The 19,364-nt window shown below is 38.6% G+C and overlaps 2 protein-coding genes across 6 annotated transcripts in view; one reads left to right on the top strand and one right to left on the bottom strand.

The window, feature by feature from the left end:
- cftr (CF transmembrane conductance regulator) overlaps positions 1-10,610 on the bottom strand; it is a 49,342-nt gene extending 38,732 nt beyond the window's left edge. The window contains exons 1-4 of one of the 4 annotated variants that reach the window (XM_067590633.1): positions 10,521-10,610; positions 9,774-9,872; positions 5,637-5,747; positions 1,420-1,531 (exon numbers count right to left, since the gene is read on the bottom strand). In XM_067590633.1, coding sequence (XP_067446734.1) covers positions 1,420-1,531; positions 5,637-5,747; positions 9,774-9,787 — 237 coding nt within the window. In that variant the 5' untranslated portion in view covers positions 9,788-9,872; positions 10,521-10,610. Of the gene's footprint in view, positions 1-1,419; positions 1,532-5,636; positions 5,748-6,945; positions 9,360-9,773; positions 9,873-10,520 lie in introns of those variants that run through there. The other 3 variants (XM_067590635.1, XM_067590634.1, XM_067590631.1) reach the window with 3 other exon arrangements.
- A 53-nt stretch (positions 10,611-10,663) lies between these two features.
- Positions 10,664-19,364, top strand: part of asz1 (ankyrin repeat, SAM and basic leucine zipper domain containing 1) — a 28,691-nt gene continuing 19,990 nt past the window's right edge. Inside the window, exons 1-3 of one of the 2 annotated variants that reach the window (XM_067590643.1) lie at positions 10,664-10,887; positions 13,024-13,129; positions 13,750-13,872. In XM_067590643.1, coding sequence (XP_067446744.1) covers positions 10,774-10,887; positions 13,024-13,129; positions 13,750-13,872 — 343 coding nt within the window. In that variant the 5' untranslated portion in view covers positions 10,664-10,773. Of the gene's footprint in view, positions 10,888-12,095; positions 12,333-13,023; positions 13,130-13,749; positions 13,873-19,364 lie in introns of those variants that run through there. The other variant, XM_067590644.1, reaches the window with a different exon arrangement.

Below are 19,364 nucleotides of genomic sequence, written 5' to 3'. Positions count from 1 at the left end.
GATCCTTCAATGCATACCCAGAGCTAAGCAAGAAGAATTTGTCAGTGAAATTAACAGCTTGAACTGGGATGATGTACTGTCCTCTGATGAGGAGTAGTTGGTGCTGTATTTTTAGATCTGCATAAAGCATTCGACACAGTCAATCATGATGTTTTAATATTGAAACTCTTTGCATGTGTGTACACAACAGTGTCATCTGCATACATTTGCAGTTCTACATCATAACACTGTTGAGGGAGATCATTAACATATAGGCTAAATAATAACACTGACCCTTGTGGAACAACCATTGTGCACTTCATGTTACTGGACAGTGTGTCACACACTTTAACACATTGTATCCTATTAGATAAATATGAAGACATCTATGCCAGTGCTCTAGATGAGAAGTTAAATTTAGAAACAGCTGAGTTAGCTGCTGCTAAGCTAACAACTGCATTGGAAAGGATCACACATTGGCTTGATCAATCATGTCTGAGTCTAAATATACACAAGACAAAGGGTATGTTTTTCTCTAAAACCATGGTAGAACTTCCTAACGCTGATATTCTCATCAAAGGTGAAAGGATTGACTGATAATGACAGAAATCATTAGATGCAAGCCAACCCACAGTATATCCTGAATATAATCAGCTGTGAAGGTCAGGTGACATGTGCATGGTTATTTCCTACCTTCAGCGATATATATGGTGGGATATACTCCAACTTGGACCAATAACTGATCTTCAATAGTGTAAAAGGTCAATGTAAAACCATAAAATGCTAGTTGTACTGTTTTTTAAAACTCTCCATTAGTAGTTGTCTTTTATTATTTTGGATTTGAACCTGTCAATCAGCTGCAGCTAAAAGCTGAAGTAAAGAAATGCTGTAAGATGTACACATTACACATTATCAACAGCTAATTTCACATTTCTAATGTCAGTATGTAAGATTAATTGGTGATGGTGAATGTGTTTGTTGTTGGTGTTTAATTGTTCCATTAAGGATATACAAGGCTTAAAGAGAAGTATTTTTGAAACATGTTTGTATGAATGACAGGTGAGTGACTTGCTTCTTTCCCCCAAAGCTAGACCCAGTCTTCATCACATTTGCCCAAATTGGGATTTTCCGACAAGACAATTGCCAGTTGTAATCTCAAACCATAGCCGTAAAACACCCCTTCAGAAACGTTGATATGATGTTACCAAAGTTACATCCATTTTTTCCTATGTCTATAATTCAAACTAAAACTTAATTCTATATACTTTTAGCTACAAATAAACAAGCCTAACATCACATGGAACAGACCATTAAATTAATAAAAGTTAACATCTGCACAACAGAATGGTATGATGCAGTCTGGCAGAGTTAACACCACACTGCTTAAGTCAAGTTATATCAGATCTGCATCTTCCAGACAGAACAGACCAACAGACTCACCCCAAGGTAGAGGAGGACACCAAAGAAGGCGAAAGGGCCGAGGAAGCAGCGGGCCAGCGCTCGCATTAGCTTGGGCTTGTTCTTGGCTGAGACCACCTCTCTGTCCCATTCTCTGTGGGGAGGACAGAGTTACAACACAGTTAAACAGCATCACAGGCAGGGTGGGAGAATAACAAATCCACCAGCCAAATGCCAGCGAAGTTTGGCAGTGGGCTGTTCTGTTTGTCCACTACTACTACTTTGGCAATGAACCAAACGTCCACTTTTAAGGGTCCTTCCTACCACTTTGGCTGGTTATTCCGTCACAGAATGAGAAGCTGAAGTAGATTTATTTATTTTTTCAGGTTGTTAGATATTCTTTAGCTGCCAGACAAACACATAAACATATATTTGTAGTAAAATTACTAATGAAAAAGAACATTTTATTTGTTTTCTCCACTTGATTTGATGATTTGTAAGTATTTTGATAGAGATTTGGGCAAATCTACAGGTTGTTAATTAGTGAAAATGGAACTTGACTGTGTTAAACCTCAAATTTGTGATGAACTTTTTTTTTTTAAAGTTTTACAGATTTGGGAAAATTTGGGATATTGCATGTTATAGTTTTAAGTTTGTTGCCCTTGTTACAACATTGTTGGATTAACTTCTCACAACTGCCTTGGCAAGCAGTTACGGCTACAATAAGTAGCTGCATTGTTCTCTGAGGGTCATTTATAACCGGGGTGATTTGGCTGACCAGTTCAACAGTAAGTGATAGGAGAAGAAGTGGAGGAGAGAAGGGGGGAGTGAAGACAAAGAAGGAAGGAGGCGAGACCAATGAGGAAGAGAGTGATTAAAACGGAGTAAGACAAAGTCTGAGGTATCTTGGATGTTGATATCCCTAAGCCAACAGATTCAAAGGCTTCCAAATCCTAAAGGCAGAGGGTAAAGATGTATACAAATAGAACTTCTGCCAGTTTTATACATTATATTTATCTCAATTTGTCGACTGAATGTTACACAGCTGAGTACTGACACTAAACACTATCAACCGTGTGCATATTGTATATAAATTGTTGAATTATTGCTGGGTCAAATTTGGGAAAATCTGCTTGATTAGAGGAGTTTCTGGTGACAGCAAATGACAGATGGGAGTGAAGGAAAAAAAAAATGTCACAGAAAATGCAACTCTAACATATACACCTTCTGTAGGTAGGGAGGTAGTAGGGAAGATAGAACAAGACTGGTGGATGAACTTGAGAATCACACACATTAAAGGTCCAGTGTGTAGAATTTAGTGACATCTAGCAGAACAGACTTGGCAGAAATGGAATATAATATTCAAGTATGTTTTAATTACTCCCTACAGAGGGAGTGGGTCCTTTTCCATGGAGTCCGCCATGTTGCACCGCCATGTTTCTACAGTAGCCCAGAAGAGACAAACCAAACACTGGCTCTAGAGAGGACCTTTCATGTGTTTGTTGTGAGTTTCACAGCCACCATAGGTTCTCATACATGCTTGGAAGGAGAGGGGGGGTGTATTCAGTTGGTTGCAATCTGCAACCTTATTGCTAGATGCCACTAAATCTTACACACTGAACCTTTAATAGAACTACTGAAATTAGTCAAAAACTAACAACCTTCCTAACTAGTCTATAACAGATAAACATAAACAAAATGATTAATTTAAAATGGTTAAAATTCAACTGAAAACGTATATTTAAAGCACTATTTATAATTTATGTTTTGCTGTCTTTGCTAGATTTAATTCCAGCTTTCCATGCCAGCAAAGCTCATTAATTTGAACTGAACTGAGCAGGTGATGGAGTGGCTGCCGGTACACAGCATGCTTTAATGGAAGGTAAAGTTCACATTCCCAGAAGCCCTCACTGTTTGCCTGATCGGAATAATGAAAGCAAAATCACCCACCACTACTCATTTATCACCCGGTGGGCACCGGGCCCTTTCTAAAGGTCGAATTTTTAAACACCCAGGTACATTGACCGGCTTGTTGGCACCATTCAGCGTGACCAGGAAGCACGGCCAATGTGGGACTCTGCTGTGGTTGTTAGGCGAGGTAAAAAAATAAAGGAAGAAAGAAGAAACATGGGTATTTAATCTTTGGGTTAAGTTCTCTTTTCTTTTTTTTAAGAAAATAAAAATTTGTCAAAAGTGTGGAATTTGTTTAGTCCTTAAATAAGGAGAAGGGATAGAGGAAGAGATTGACAAGTATGGAAAAAGAACATAGAGGGCAGGGCATTTCAGAGAAAAAACTGAAAAAAAACAACTTAAGACCTCCTACATTGTGAATTATTTTGTAATTTGGAATATGCTTTTCAACTAATTAACAGGGATATAAGTAAAAAATACAAATTAGTAAAAAAAAACCCATTAAAGCCTTTAATCTGACCTTAAATTTATATGATTTCAAGACTTTTTAATGACCAGCAAATGCAGTGAAGGGCAACATTATTTAATGGGAGTAGAGAGAGACACATAAATAAAATAGAGAAAGGAGAAAGAGAGAGAGAAATAAATTCAATGAGAACAATAGATGACAAAGAGGGACACCTAAGAAAAGAGAGAGAGAGAGAGAAAGACAGAGAGATATAAAGATAGAGAAAAAAACAAACTAAGAATAATGGATTTAAAGAAGACAAGGACAGAACAAGAAAGATTAAAATGACTTAAGAAACTTCCATAATGTTTTATTTATGTCATGCCAGTAAAGCACATTTGAAATTTAAAAAAGAAACAGAAAAACAGATTTGAAGAAAGAGGGAATAAGAAGAAGAGACAGAGATGTAGAGAAAGCAAAGGTGGGCAAAGAGAAAAGAGAAATGTCTTGGTGAGGAACCTAGAGAGACGAACAGATTGAAAGAAGAAGAAAAAGAAGAGTTAACCTTTTCCATCATGTGTTGCCTGGTTGTTTGTTTGGCACACACAGCTCTGGTTTATGTCTAACCCTTTTTAAATGCCAGCCCTTACAGTGAGGGAAGCATGGCCAATGGCCTGCTACTGTAAACACAAGGGTGCCTATGAAAAACATGAAGGCTGCACACTTCTGTGTTTTTGTTTCTCTACTAGTTCATCCTCCATAAAGGATGTGAGCAGGCCGTGTACGTATCGGATAAACAGGCTGAACGGTGTATTTGATGAGGTGGATGGTTGTTGTTGAGACAGTGATTAATTACTGTGCTTGCATATATAATTTTAGAGCATGTTTTGGTCATTTGTGGATGCAGTGGTAGATTTCATACCTTTCCAACAGTGCTTTTCTACCACCGGTGTTGGCTGGCTTGTTGCCATGTTGTACTTTCGTGTATTTCCTGCTCCTGTGTTTCATTGTTGACTTTTGATGCAAGTCGTGACTCTACAAGGAAGTTTTAGTTATTTGATTCTGAGGAACTGACGCCGAAATATGATGTTTACTATTAATGAATCATGAGCTTGTGTCTATGTTGACGAGACATCATTGTTTGCGTTCAACCAACAGTCAGTGTGAAAAATGCCACACCAAATAATACAATATACCCAAGTATCATGCACTGTCATTGTCAACAGCTGCTTTTTCACAGAGTTGACATGTTGGATATGTTGGGATGGATTTTTTCTTTTTAAAATATATTATATATATAATATAATATTACCTTAAGAGTAACTTTACTTTAATTGGAGACGGTATGCATCTTTCCACCCAAATGGCACAGACTGCATTCTGACATCAATGGTCACTGATGCTTCTATCAGAGCTCGTCTTACATCATGAGCAAATTTGATTTACGTGTCAATTAGGAAATGCAGTAGTCCACACTCCACAGAAAGACAACCTTCACTGGATGTGGCTGGCACTTTTCCTGTACAGTGACACAAGATAACTTCCTTGCCCCCTCCCCCCATCAGTAATGCCTAAATGGATTTATATTATATATCCAATCCCAATTAGATAAAACTTCACCTTAATGAGCTTACCCAAAAATATTTTTATATACGTCATCATTATGCTGAATACCTCCCTGTGCTATCTTGTACATGGGAAAACTAATACAATTTAACTATATCATGTTGGGGACCACACCACCATGATTCCTGAGGTCTTAGGATACACTTTGCATAAATCAGGTGGCAGTAAACGTATCTGTTCTCACATCTCTTTACTAAGGCATGACAATTCCCATTCAGTATGCTGGAAACATTGGAAACCAAGGGTCAAGCACACCGACTTAAACCACACAAACCTTTCGAGTCGTTCAGAGAGGTTGTCTGCCAGATCGAAGGATGGAGCCTTATACACATCTGAAAGCTCCAACTTCTTTCTGAAGCCCTTCCTCAGCAGCGGTGACATCCACCTGAGAGAAAACCACAGATTAGATAAATTGCTGGTTATCAGCAGTGGAAGCTACTGTAGGTCACCTAATGGCAAAAATAGTATATGCAACTTGGAAATATACAACAGATATAGTACAGCATGTACAAACTGGCTACGAAATCTTATTTGTGTAGGTAGCATACAGAATATTAAACACTTTAAATACATTTTATGTCAATTAGGTGAAGATATTTGAAATATTATGCAAAATGTATTTGTGTCAATGTGGTAAGAAGACTTCAGGAATCCAGGATTAGAGTGACTGGAACCTTTAATGTAAACTGTGTTGAGGTTTCACAGTCAGACTAATGATAGATGAAAGGTCAGAGGTTTGTTGGTCTCCTGTGACTGAAACATTTTATGAAAAGCTCTTCCAGCCAGGTGACAAAGTTTTCATCTCTGACTTTTGGGTCTGCTTCTTTCTTTTGGACCTCTCAGTAGTGTGAGAGTAAAGGACATATCAGTGCAGCCATTGACAGAACTAATTCTGTATTACAATTTTAGGAAGATGATATTCAAATGTCACAAAAATAACACAAGTATTGAACCATAGAAATTCTAATAAAAGAACAGTGAATATTATTAAAAATATCATAACATCACGCTGAAGACGTTAATGAGCATCATAGTCTGTAATGCTTTTATTGTTAATAATGATGTTTTACTGCATGTGAATGACTAATACCACGCACCACAAATATTTAGGAATAAGCAAACCCTCAAGAGCGTCTACCCCCCAACCTGACAGCCTTTTCTAGAACATGCCTCATGAAACACACGTTTCGCGCAGTTTCATAGTCAGGTGCGCATTTTACGCACGGAATAAGCGGCAAAAACGCACTAGTGTAAGAAGAGTTAACAGGCTAAAAGATACCAATATGCAACAGGACGATCAAAAGTGTCACTTTTCGAGTGAAATGCAGCCGTGTTTTCCTTTAGAAGAAAAACAGGAGATGAACAGGCAACATGATGACGCTTTCTAGCGATATTGCACAAACAACCTGTCTCACCTGTCAAGTTGCACATGTATTCAAAGTCTCTACAATTTACCTCCAAACGCGCTTATCTCGAATAAACTCGATATTTACTCTTCCATAATGATGTGAATTAACACCTTTGCATCCAGAAACAACCTCAACTCCTTAGATATATATAAAAAAGGACCAAACGTGTCTTACCAGAAGAAATATTTGGAGAGGAAGTTTGCATCTTCCACTGGTGACTTCTGCATCCTAAGAGCGCCGCCAGTTTGGTCTCTATGCACCTGAGTCGTTTCCGTGCGCGTCGCTTACATTTGCGTGTCCCCTGAGTGACTCCGTTCCCACAGACAGTGACAGGGGGGGTGGGGGGTGCTCGCCTGTTGTATCCTCCACTTTGTGCCTCCGGTAAATATGATTGCCACTGTTCAATTTTATCTTCCTCCCCCTCCCCAAAAAAAGACTGCTATCTCTATCCTCGGTGCGTCTCTCTCTCGGGTCTTCTTTACTGGTCCCACTCCCTCTCTTTTCTCTTTGCTCCTGCTGTCTTGCTCGCTCTCTCCCTCCCCTCTCAGTGTGACAGTGAGAGGACAGTCCATCCTTTATGGGCTCGCCAAACTTTGCGGAGACACGCGTCATTTCCACACCGACGAGCCTCAGGTTGCGTATTGTGGCAACAAGTTGAAAAGGCAGAAGCCAGCTGATCCGAACGGGGCCACTTCAGCAGAGAGATATTGATCCATATACACTACCAGGAACTAGTCCGGAGGTCAATATGGATTTATTTGATAAATTTTACTCAGAGGAACTCATTCTGTTTCTTTCATGATCTCTCTTGATTTCTGTGTTTAATATTTTTAAGTTAAAATGCATGCAAAGCACATTGAAACTGCCTCAATCTATGAATTATGCTAGATTGTGCAGCTGATTTTAACGACAAACAAAAAAATCTTCATAACACATGACTTGCAAAACATTTTGGACTTGGATAATAAAGAGCCTTATTTGTAAAGATGACAAAACTGCATGGATAATTAGAGCAAAAACTTAGTGCAGTGTTCCACTTTAACTTTGCAGTATCACATCCACTTCTCTTAGCTATGTCTCTTTTTTAAAATGTGCAGATATCTTATCTAACTTCTCATGATTACAATAAATAAATAAATAAATAAATAAATAACACGATGAACTCAACAGTTTCAACCCAGAGGCTGCTTCGAGTCAAACTCAACCTCTTCTGAATGCTGACGAGCTGTGGCTTTTTTTTTTTTTAATGTCACTCCACTCAGCTGCCTCCCTATCATTCACAAAAAACAGCAGAAACAGTTCCGGGACATTTAAATGAACTTTTTTTTTTTTTTTTTTTTTAATCAGTTTCGGGTTACGTACTGTTTCAGAAGAGGGAGGATCAAAACCCTCCAGACATTCCATAAGAGAACAGAGATAAACTTTTAAGATGTGGTAAGCTTTTAGCTTCCAACCCACAAAACTGACTTTTATCTCCACTGTCAGCACTTCACCTGCAGTTACTTTCAGACTGAGCAACAGGTTGGTTGGATCTGTTTGACGGTGAAGCAGCAGGACAGCCTCCTGGTGTAGTTACACAGTCGTGGGTTTGATTCCCTCCCCAGATATGTGCCAATGAAGATGATAAGAAAAATAAATGTACTGCTGACAGGTTATCTAATAATCCAATCATGTTTTCGTATGACGAATAGTTACGGTATCACACATTTTCACTACAGATTGAACTGAGCAGTTCAAATTAAAGGTAAATTAAAATTGCAGCAGTGTATAAAAGGCAGCGGTGAAATTGAAACAAACCAAGAAACAAGTTTGTACAGTAGGTATTAGAGACAACAGGAAGTGGTAATCATCAATGTGAAATAACACACTGATAACCTGGATCAGTGTCTGTAGGACTAATTTAAATCAACATATTCAATATGCAAGTCTAATTTGCTGTCAGATTGAAACAAGTAAACAGAAAGGTCCAGACTTGAAAGGAGAAGGGTGTGCATGCGTGTTACCAAAGCAAAACACAAAATGTGCTTTAATAAAACTTAACGGTGTCTATAAAAGAAAATCAGATTTGAGACAAAGAGCCGAGCGGGGACAATTAATCCTTCTTCTAATACCGAGCGGGATATGTTCTCCCTGTCCCCCCGAAATCAAACAGCGGCCGGATCAGAGAATATTGTCTCCATTTCCCAGCTTCCTGTAAAGGTTATTTGGTATTTATTCTCTGTGTATGAGAGAGGGATAAAGCTGAGCCTGAGCTTTGTAAGAGAGTTAAAGGATGAGGAGAATTACATGAAGTCAGGCTGCTGGTTGCTTGCAGTTTTGCTGAAGTTGAGAGTCAGTGTTGCTGAGGGACAGAGAGGTTTTAAGCCTTGTGCAAAGGGAAGAGTGACCTCTGCAGGACGTTTACTGTCTTGTGCAACAACTAAACTGGTCAAAGGCCTCTCAAAAATATATGCATAAACCCAAACGGAAGTGTGACATAGAAGTTACACATATAGATTACAGTTATAGCCAATGACGGCTTATATCCAAAGCACCTTATACAGACAAGTTTCAGTAAGATTGAAACCTTCTGTCTTCAGGTTAAAGCTTAAATCTAACCAGACTCAAATTTTAACTCACCCTCTGTCATTGACTATTTGTTAACTCATGTGAATAAAAAGGCATTTTGGTGCCTCTCATTTGTAATATTTAGTCAAGACTCATTGTACAGATAATACAAACTCTCCCTGATATACAAGTTCTTTCTACAAATCAGAGCAATAAGTATAAATTTTGTGGCTATTAATGTCTGATATGCTGATTTGTATTGTTCACTTTATCTGGATTTGTGCCCCGTGCAGAGCTTATTTCACCCATTTCATATATTGGAAATATATCTTGGAAATATAGGAAATACTATATTGTCACTCAGTATAGACTTTATACTTTAGTGACATACTTGTGTTGTTTTTTTTATTTTAAAATATTTGAATATACACCAAAAAGAACACCAACCCACTCACCTACCATGATTCATTCAGCCTCACAGTTAACTGCAGAAACCAGGGCGTGAATATTACATGAAGCTCCTTTGCTCTTCATCTTGCTGTACAGCCTGTGGACTAACAAGAAAAAAGCATTACAAGAGCTGAATGAATAATAACCAACAGAGCATTTACAGCTGATGTGTGAAAGCTTCTATACATTCCTCTAAGGCTACAACTAACAATTATTTTCATTATCGGTTCATCTGGCGATTATTTTTGCTCGATTAAGTGATTCATCTTTTTTGAATGTAAAATGTCACAAAATTAATTTCCCATCTTCAAATGCCTTGTCTGATCAACAATCTAAAATCTAAAGATACACAGTTTATTATCATGAATGACACAGAAAAGATCAAATCCTCTCATTACAGAACCTGCAGCAAGCATTTTTGCTTTAAAAAAAAAAAAGACATTTATTCAATCAATCATAATAGTTTTCAATTAATTGTTTCAGCCCTGCATTCCTTAGCTGCAGTGTAACAGGTTAACACCATTAGCAGCTATCTAGCTTGTTTATAGTTATATGCAGTGTGAGCATTCATTGCAATGGTGTGAATGCTTACATGATAGCTTGCTTTAGCCACTGAGAGATTGCATTCATAAAATGAATAGAAAACTAGTAGTGAGTAGGATTTAAATAAACAGCAAAAGCTATGATTCACGGAGGGATATTAATGAGGCCTTTTAGCTGCTAACGTTACAACAGGGTAAAAATAAACTTACCAACAACGTGTCAACCTTCCACAACCTTCCATGTCTTTTGTTATTTTCACGCGTTTGCTCAATAACTGCAGGTGTGGTAGGCGTGTCTGGATGTCACACACACCGCCCACCCTCCCCGGACCCCGGGCTGCAATTTGGTGCTTACTTGAAGCACCTTTTGGTTGTTTTTTGCGGCGCCCCATCCCACCCGCGGCGGGGTGTCACAGGCTTGCTGAGCTGAAACATTTGGCTAACCTGGCTGCTGGATAGAAAGATGGGGAGCTTTATGGATTACGCCTTCCCAGCTGGGGATGAAAGCGACGCCAGCAACGACGAGTGGGACATCGGGTGTTCTTCGGATAGAAATGAGTCTTCTTCTTGCATCCAGGTTACTTTGGAAAATGTCTTCCATCATTTCTCAAACGGACGCTAACGTTTGCTAGCTATAATGAAATGATTGCGGCTTGCTAGTAACATAAGCTAATGTTAGCTTTATTTGCTTTTTTAAGGTAGCAAGCTAACACTCCGCTTTATTGCTTGTTTTGCGGGAAAATGGGAACAGGAGTATGCCATAGGCTGGCACAAACTATATGTTCAGTTTTATATACCGCTACATATCTAATCATATTGGAGCAGAGGAAGGTAACTGGCCGGGCATTTTGTTTTAATTGGCGGGCCCGGGAAATGTGAATGCTTCTCATTGGCGACACCATTTAATTTGCATAATATCATACATAAAGAACCTTAGGAATACATACTGTGTTGAACACACGACAATTTAAGACTTTAGGAGGACACCTACATTCATGTTTTCAACAGCTGCCGTCCCCACGACAACCACGACACATTTCCTTGACAGTCACCAGATAACACGGTCAGTGGTTAACCCGAAACACCTGTTTCTAGTTTCTAGTTAGTGACTGTGTTGACTGGCAGCTCTAAGTTGAATGTGTCGTGGTTGCTCGTAGTAACGGCAGCCGTTGAAGACACGAACAGAGCATGTAGGTGTCCTCCTAAAAGTCCTAAATTATTGTATGTTCAACACAGCATGTATTCGTCTGGTCCTTTCTGTATTACATTATGTAAACTAAATGACGTTGCCAACAAGAAGTATTCACATGTCCTCACTTTTTTTTCTGACATTAATCTTTTTAAATGGCTGAAACGCCGAATGTTGTTGCAGTATCCTCGTCAAAGGGTGACTACAGTTTACACACTATTTAGCCACAAACTATTTTTAATTTTTCCACTCAGTGACAAAGCAGGGTAATGGTTGGATATGGGCCACTTTCCGATTGAAGATAAGACTCTATAAAATCACAAGATAATCTATAGCTGCCATGCAAATTTATAGGCTACGTTTTGTTTCCGACATTATAAGAAACGTTAAGAGGTGAATGTTTCTTGCTGAGCACAGTTTAACTTAATGGTTAATGGTTGCCGTAGGTAATAAACACACTGATTGATTAAAGTCAAATTGACAAGGCTTTTAGGAGCCAACTGCCGTCACCACGACAACCACTACACATTCCCCGGAAAGTCACCAGTCAACACGGTCACTGGTTAAACCGAAACATCGGCCGGCATGCTAAACCTCAGCTAGCCGTTTAACTTCCCGCTCAGCGTCACACGCTGACAAATACTTTGAATAGCAGTAACTGCCGCGAACTGAAGTCCAGAGGGTTAACAATGTTCTTAGAAACAGAAAGTGACGACAGAAAGATTAAAAAAAGAGTGAAACTAAAAGTGTAAAGGCGGCAAATATTGCTGACAACAAAACAAACACCGCACTTCTGGTTTCCGCTTAGGAGCAGCAGAGATACTAAACACGAGGTGATGTCTGACTTCGCTCTAAATCCAGACACAATAAACGAGGCAGAAGGTTTTTTTTCTCTCCGTGAATTTTATTTTATTTTTTATCCTAGCCTTGTGGGCCCTTTCACGTCGTTGGGCCCGGGTCTTGAGCCCTGGTAAGCCCGTGCATTAAAACGGGAAAATATTTAAAAGTAATGGTTCAGTTGAAGAGACAGCCTCTGGAAGATCTAGGAAAACAAAAATAAAATATCAAACCTTTAGAAAAACTTTTTGACCTGTCATTGATAAGTGTAATTGTCTGTAGCTGAATTGACATTCATGAATTTCTTCTTGTATTTTTCGCTGTTAGTAAAGGTACATGAATTTCCCTACTAATGGCAAAAACTACAGACTGTAAATATAAGTATACACTGTATAATGTTAGTATGTTGTGTGGATGTATGAAAAATATGGGAATGTGTCGCATAACATTTTCTTATTCTGCTATGTAATCAAATGCTTCCCTTAAAATGCAGTTTCCAACTAGTGGCAAAAAAATGGTTGGTTATCACTCCAAATTTCCACAAATATCCATTCCGGAGGAATTTTTCAACAATATATCAACAAGTATTTTCTCAACGGACTGGTGTTACAGTTCCTATTTGAAGGATTTATTGTTGACTGGAATCTGTTTTAATGAATTCATTGTGATTCTTCCTCATTGTCACAGAATGCGGATGCTGTTGTGCCACGTGCAGAAGAAGATAACGTGTCACTGTTGAAAAGAGCCATCGATAAAGGAGATATTGGGTCTGTTGAACATCTGTTGGATAATGGCAAGTACTCTCATCGTTACTTTATGACAGAGCAGCATTTCATTTTTTGACTGTGTGGGTTTGTATTCAAATATAATCAGTGTTTTTATTGCTTTAATGTATTCATCCAGAACAACTTAAAAGCTGTTACTTTGTGTCTATGTTTTACTGTGACAATATATGTAAGAGATACAAAATATGTATACCGTATGTACTTAACATTCCTTTACTCAGTTTTTCTTATTTCAAAAAGTCTTTTTTTTTCAGAAACAGATGTTGCAGAAAGTGTGGGTCTTATTATAATCAAGGCTTTGTCGCATAATCGGACCAACATGGTAGATAAGAAAAACTGAATGGTTGAAATAATAGAAGGCCAATTTTATTAGACACAGTCGGAATATGTCATGTAGTTGATCGTGGAGCCCTGTGTAAAACAGTTTTGCCAGAAAGGGTTTTCCAGATTTAAGGAGGATAGAAAAAATAAAAAAAATTGAGCAAGAAAGCTCAAAGAAACGAGGGCTTATTGTGTGTATATACAGTATGTATATGTGTCTGTGCACTTACGGGGATTATCCACAGATATTTTTTTTAATGTGATTATTTTATTTCCCTATTTAATCTGATCCTTTCGGTGTGGACAGGCATGGATGTGGAGACCAGGCTCGGCTTTGAATGGACTCCTCTTATGTGTGCTGTCAGTGTGGCTAATTATGACCTAGCCAAAGTGCTACTGGACAGAGGGGCCAGCGCCAACTTCAGCAAAGGTCAGACCTGTATTGATCCTATCACAATGTTTGAAGAGGGGTGATTTTGCTTAATTAGACTTCAGTCTCATCAGGTTCATGGATGTATGGGGAAAAAAAATCTCATCAAACAAGATTAAGAGTCGACAATCATGCTAGCGGCTCTGTCAGGCTGTACTTATGCACAGGAAGCTAAATGCTAACACATCTTGGTTGAGTTTGTTAGCATGCTAACGTTTGCTAATTAGCACTTAGCATCCAATGTAACATTTTTTCCCCACTGGTCCACTTGGCCAGTAGATCAGAGTTTTACTGGCCCCTTGTATGTTTTTACTGGCAATTTTTTCCAATAATTTTGGTGATTTATTCATTTCATTCATAATATGTAAAACAGTGAAGTTCTCTTTACATTTGGTTGTTTTCCTTTAGTTATGGATATGTAATGTTGATATATTACACAAATATGCAAAATATGAAACTAAGCACATATTGGATCAGTAAATGTATGGTGTATAAATGTATGTTTCTCCATACGTAGGGAGATAAGAGAGGAGAATTTATGATAATATTTCAGAGGATGGATGACCTTGATAATAAACTCTTGTGTCAAGAACTGAGAAAGTTATCAGATGCGAGCCGTGTTTTCATAAAACCCTTCTGATCGCAATTAATTAATTTCAAAATTTCATGGCAATCCATTCAACAGCTTTCAGTCTATACCAAAGGACTGATAGACCGACATGTCCCTAAAACCATGCACCTAATAATTGAGAAATGAAAACCTTCTGCAGTTGTGATTTTAGACATGAAAAATGTGGGATAGATTGGATGATGTAGGATGGATGTGATTGAGTTACAACAACGTCCTGTTTCATGGTGAAACATCAAAATTCACCGCATTGCCACCTTTGTAGTTTTTCATTGTAAAGGTCTTTAGATAACATTGACCAAATTTGAAGTCGCTTGGGTCAAATCTCAAGGAGGAGTTTGTTAAAATACAACACCTGCAAATGGCAAAAGTTCACAGTAAATCCAAAATGCCAGACTTCCTGTTGGACTTTGAGTATAGCTCCAAGAGGCTTTTTTGTGCATCTGGACATGATACATGTGCCTAGCAAATTTCATTCATCTACGTCAAATTTAAAGGTCGAGGCTTTTAATTTGAAATTTTCTAGGGGACACCCTTGAGCCATTTTGCCACACCCAAGCCCAAGACCCATATAAGATATCAAGTTTCAACACTTCTGACACGTGTGCCGAGTTTCGTGGAACAGCTTCCTGTTTCATGGTGAACCATGTGTGTGTCACCATGGCAACGGCATCAAGGTCTTACAGTTTACCTGACCAAAACTGACCAAACCTTAGGTGGTGCTGGTTAAGATGCTAGAAGTTGTTTGTAAAAGAATGGGGCCTATAACTTCCTGTTGCCAGTAGGTGGCGCTGTAACTGTGATTCAGTATTTGCCTGTGCATGCCTTCAGACTGGGACTCTTATCAAGCATGTGAAATTTGGGAGAGATATGACGATGTGGAGTTTGTTTTTTCATGGCAAAATGTTGAAATTTGCCACATCGCCATTCCAACGGTGTGCAGTGAAAACTCACAGGCTTCACAATATGGCATCATCAAGGTCTTAAAGCTTTTTCTGACCAAATTTGATGTGGATCTGTTCAACCTGCCTGGCAGAGCTCGTAAAAGTACAGCAGCTTTAACTTTCTGTCGCCAGTAGGTGGCGCCATGACTATGACTCAGTGTCGACACCCAAACCCAAAACCCATAAAATATTAAATTTTTCACCACTTCTGATGCATCTGCAAAGTTTCGTAAGTTTTTGAGCACATTTAACCCTTCAAAAATGGTGATTCTTTTGGGAGAATAATAGAGAAGAAGAAGAATTTCTTCAAATACAACAGGACCTTCACACTGTTCGGTGCTCGGACCTCAAAAATAGAGATAGACCAAAAGTCAGGATCTTTGCATTTTAGAGTATAGATTCTACAGTACATAAAAATTGGCTACCTTATGTTCATTGTCTGTTTATTGTATTAGTAAAGATTTAAAAAAGGAATTAGAGATGTAAATTTATTGTATCTTTTAATTGTTGGTTTATATCATGATATACAATACAAGTGCCGGCACCGCTGACCTTTCTGTGATACCTCCCTCGCCATTTTCCAGAAAAAAAAAAAAAACTAGGGCAGATACTTTAATTAGGCAACACCATTACATCGCTGCCTTCCAGGCTTGGATATCAAACAGCCATATCTAATCCTTCTGACGGTCCCTGTTGTGTTGGTGTCCAGCTATCCTTCCCTGTGGCACCTTTTTTCAATTTCCTCACCTGCTACAGCCAAAAACCGGGGAACCAATTGGGCCGCTGCACCACTACGCTTCATCTGACATTACTTAATGGTGATGACGCCAAAGAGGAACTCTTGCAGAAACACACCACTGATCCTTTCAGTTGTTTTTAGTTCATGCACACTGCACCCTCATCTCAAAGCAAGAGAAATTGAAGGCATCTGTTGGATGGAGGTCAGTCTGGGTAAAATAAGCATGGGGGGAAGAACTCTTCCATGTTAAGAAGTTTTCAGTAATATGTGCATAAAAGCATGAATCCTGTTGGAAAAAAAAAGAAAGATGAAATGTGTTGTTGTTAGATAAGAGTTAGTGCAGTATTGACGTATTAAAATCTAATCTGTAGATGGGAAACTTAAGGTTGACTGACAACTCCACTCAAGTAAAAACAAGAATCAGTCGTTATTCAAGGTTTAAGATTAGTTTATTGTCATTTTTGTGCGTATTTGCATACACAAAAAAAACTAAATGCTGTTCCTCCCAGCCCACAGCAGTGCAACAACAACAGAAAGGATAAAGATATACTGTAAATCTAAAAATTCTCTTTAAAAGGAGAAAAACATATAAATCCTAAACAAAAAGAATGAGCAGTTAGCAGCACAGTGCATTAAGTGCATGTAGAGAGAAAAGTACATGTCTCAGTTCCATGTAGACAGCTCTCGCATGTCAACGTGCGACCAGCACTGATTGGGAGTTATATAATCCATTTGGCTGTCCAGAGAACATTATGTTTCATTTTTTGGTCAAAATACGTTTGAGGCCTGTGCAGCAGACACAATAGGCAGCTTACTTAGTGATTTGCTGATATTGAGTACATGGGATAGAAATTTCACCATGACTACTAAGTTAAATTCCTAACTAAGGATTTCCTGTTCAGACCAAATCACAAAGCTGCTCAGAACAACTTTTAGTGAGGAGCTGAGAGAAGGGGCAGGGTCGACTCCATTGCTATGGATGACATCGTGTTTCATGAACTTTATCACTATCTCTCCACAGTGACTGGTTGACAGGTGACTCGTCTGTGTCAGTGAGTGTTAAAGAAAATATTCATCAATTAACAGGAAATGATTAGATAGATGTTGGTAGATGTTTTAATGCATTTTTTTTTTACCTTTTTTTGTTTTTAACTCAATGTGTGTCTGTTATGTCGGGTGTTTTGGCACTTGCACCTTATGAGAAATGCCTTTTACTTCTAACAAGTGTATGAAATACATGAATGCTCAAATGACAAATAAAGCAAATCCTAATCTGAAGAAAATGAGGCCTGAAGAGTAATTTTAGTTTGATGAATAACTCTCAAAGACGAAGGTTATATTCTAAATTCATCAAAGCTCTGAACTGCATTTTTTGCCAATGTCCAAGTAGTGGAGAGTTATGTTAACCATTATCTCTGGTGTTCTTGTATGGTTTTAATATTTTGGTACACTGATTGAATCCTTATTAACTCACCTGCCATCAAAATATACTTACAAAGTTCATGATAGTTGACTTTTTCCAATATCCTGATTCAAGGAGACACATCACATGCATCTTGTAAGTAGGTATTGGTGACATAGGAGAACTCTGGACTACTTCTAACTTCTCTTAAACTTAGGAGCTACTTTAAGCAATAAAAATGTTTTCTGAAATACTTTTCCCACATAAACTTAGGAGTATTTTTAGGAGTTTCTCTTAACTCAGCCAGTTAGGAGCTACTTTTAGCCTTAGGATGTTTTGTGAATACAGCCCCAGATCCCTGAAGTCTTTTGTACATTCTGTCAATGTTGCTGCTGCAGTTACAATAAATTATTTTAAGACCACTGCCTTCTTTATTTTCCTGGGGATCCACTAGAAACCCTCCTATGGCCCCTGGAAGTCCTTTAGACCCCAGTTTGGAACCACTGCACTAGTCATGCTGTTGATATCTGATGTCAATTAATTCTCAGTCCAGAATGTAGAGTTAAACTGTGTGTGTGTGTGTGACTGATTTCACATGGTCTCAGCGTCTGATGCTCGAGGCAGGTGAAGGAAACAATTAAACAGGAGGGTGACGTGTGGTCACGTCCTGATGGCGCTTGTCCAAGCAACAAGGCTGAGTGGAGGAATGCATGAGTGATTGATAACGGTCACCATGCTGCTGTCATTCCCTCTCACCGATTCTCAGGCCAAGATTTATTTACTCCAGCCCTCTGCAGACGCAAACCAGGCATTCTGGTTTACACCCACACAGACACAGAATATAAACACACACACACATTTGCACACAGATATAGAGACAGAAATGCACAGCCACAAAGACACAGGAACCCACATACAGATGTAGAGGCCCAGGTATTTGTGCACACACATACACAGGAAAACACAAATACACATTTAGATGCACACTGTGACACACACACAGGTTGGGGACTCAGTCATTGCCGGAACAAAACAGGAATTGAGTGCATTGCCATGGCTCTCAGACTGGTCTTATCAGGATAAGATAAGGAGACAATTCCTCTGATGTCATTTGGTCCCATAAAGTCCCCCACACTTCCTGGTGCCAGATAAACTGCTATCCATCTCCATCACTGGGTTCTTTATTACAGCATGATGTATGGCTTAATTGTGATTTAAAAAGAAAAAAAAAAAAGGTACTCCTTTTTCCTCTAATTTCTTTTGCTAAATAACGTAATTATAATTACCAATCACAAACTTTTCATACCTTTCATCTGTTTCTATGATGCGTCTACAGAAACAAAACTCCATCACTCTCCAAAAACAAACATGACATTGAGTGAATAACAGAGGGAATACTTGTCCATTTAGACAAAATGGTTGGAGCTGCTAGGACATACATTTGCTGACTGTTTCATGGTTGACCCAACTGCATCATTATATTTTTGTACATCTGCTATGCTAATGAGATTGGACAAAGCCAACAGGGGCTATATTCTAACCCTAACCCTAACCATGTTAGGGTTAGGGTTATGGTTAGGGTAAACAGGGTTAGGGTTATGGTTAGAGTTAGTATGAATTCATACAAAGTGTTTGGGCACATTAGTTTGTTTAGAAACGGCAGTCTCTGGAGAGTAGTTCTGTGTAAGGCAGAGGCCACTGTGCATGTGCAGGAACATAGTTCATATAGTAAACAATTGATATTTTTCCATTTCTTTTCAACATGTATAAAGTTTGCGT

Source organism: Thunnus thynnus, chromosome 5 (genome assembly GCF_963924715.1).
Source record: "Thunnus thynnus chromosome 5, fThuThy2.1, whole genome shotgun sequence".
NCBI lineage: Eukaryota > Metazoa > Chordata > Actinopteri > Scombriformes > Scombridae > Thunnus > Thunnus thynnus.
This window is presented reverse-complemented; position numbering and strand designations above follow the sequence as displayed.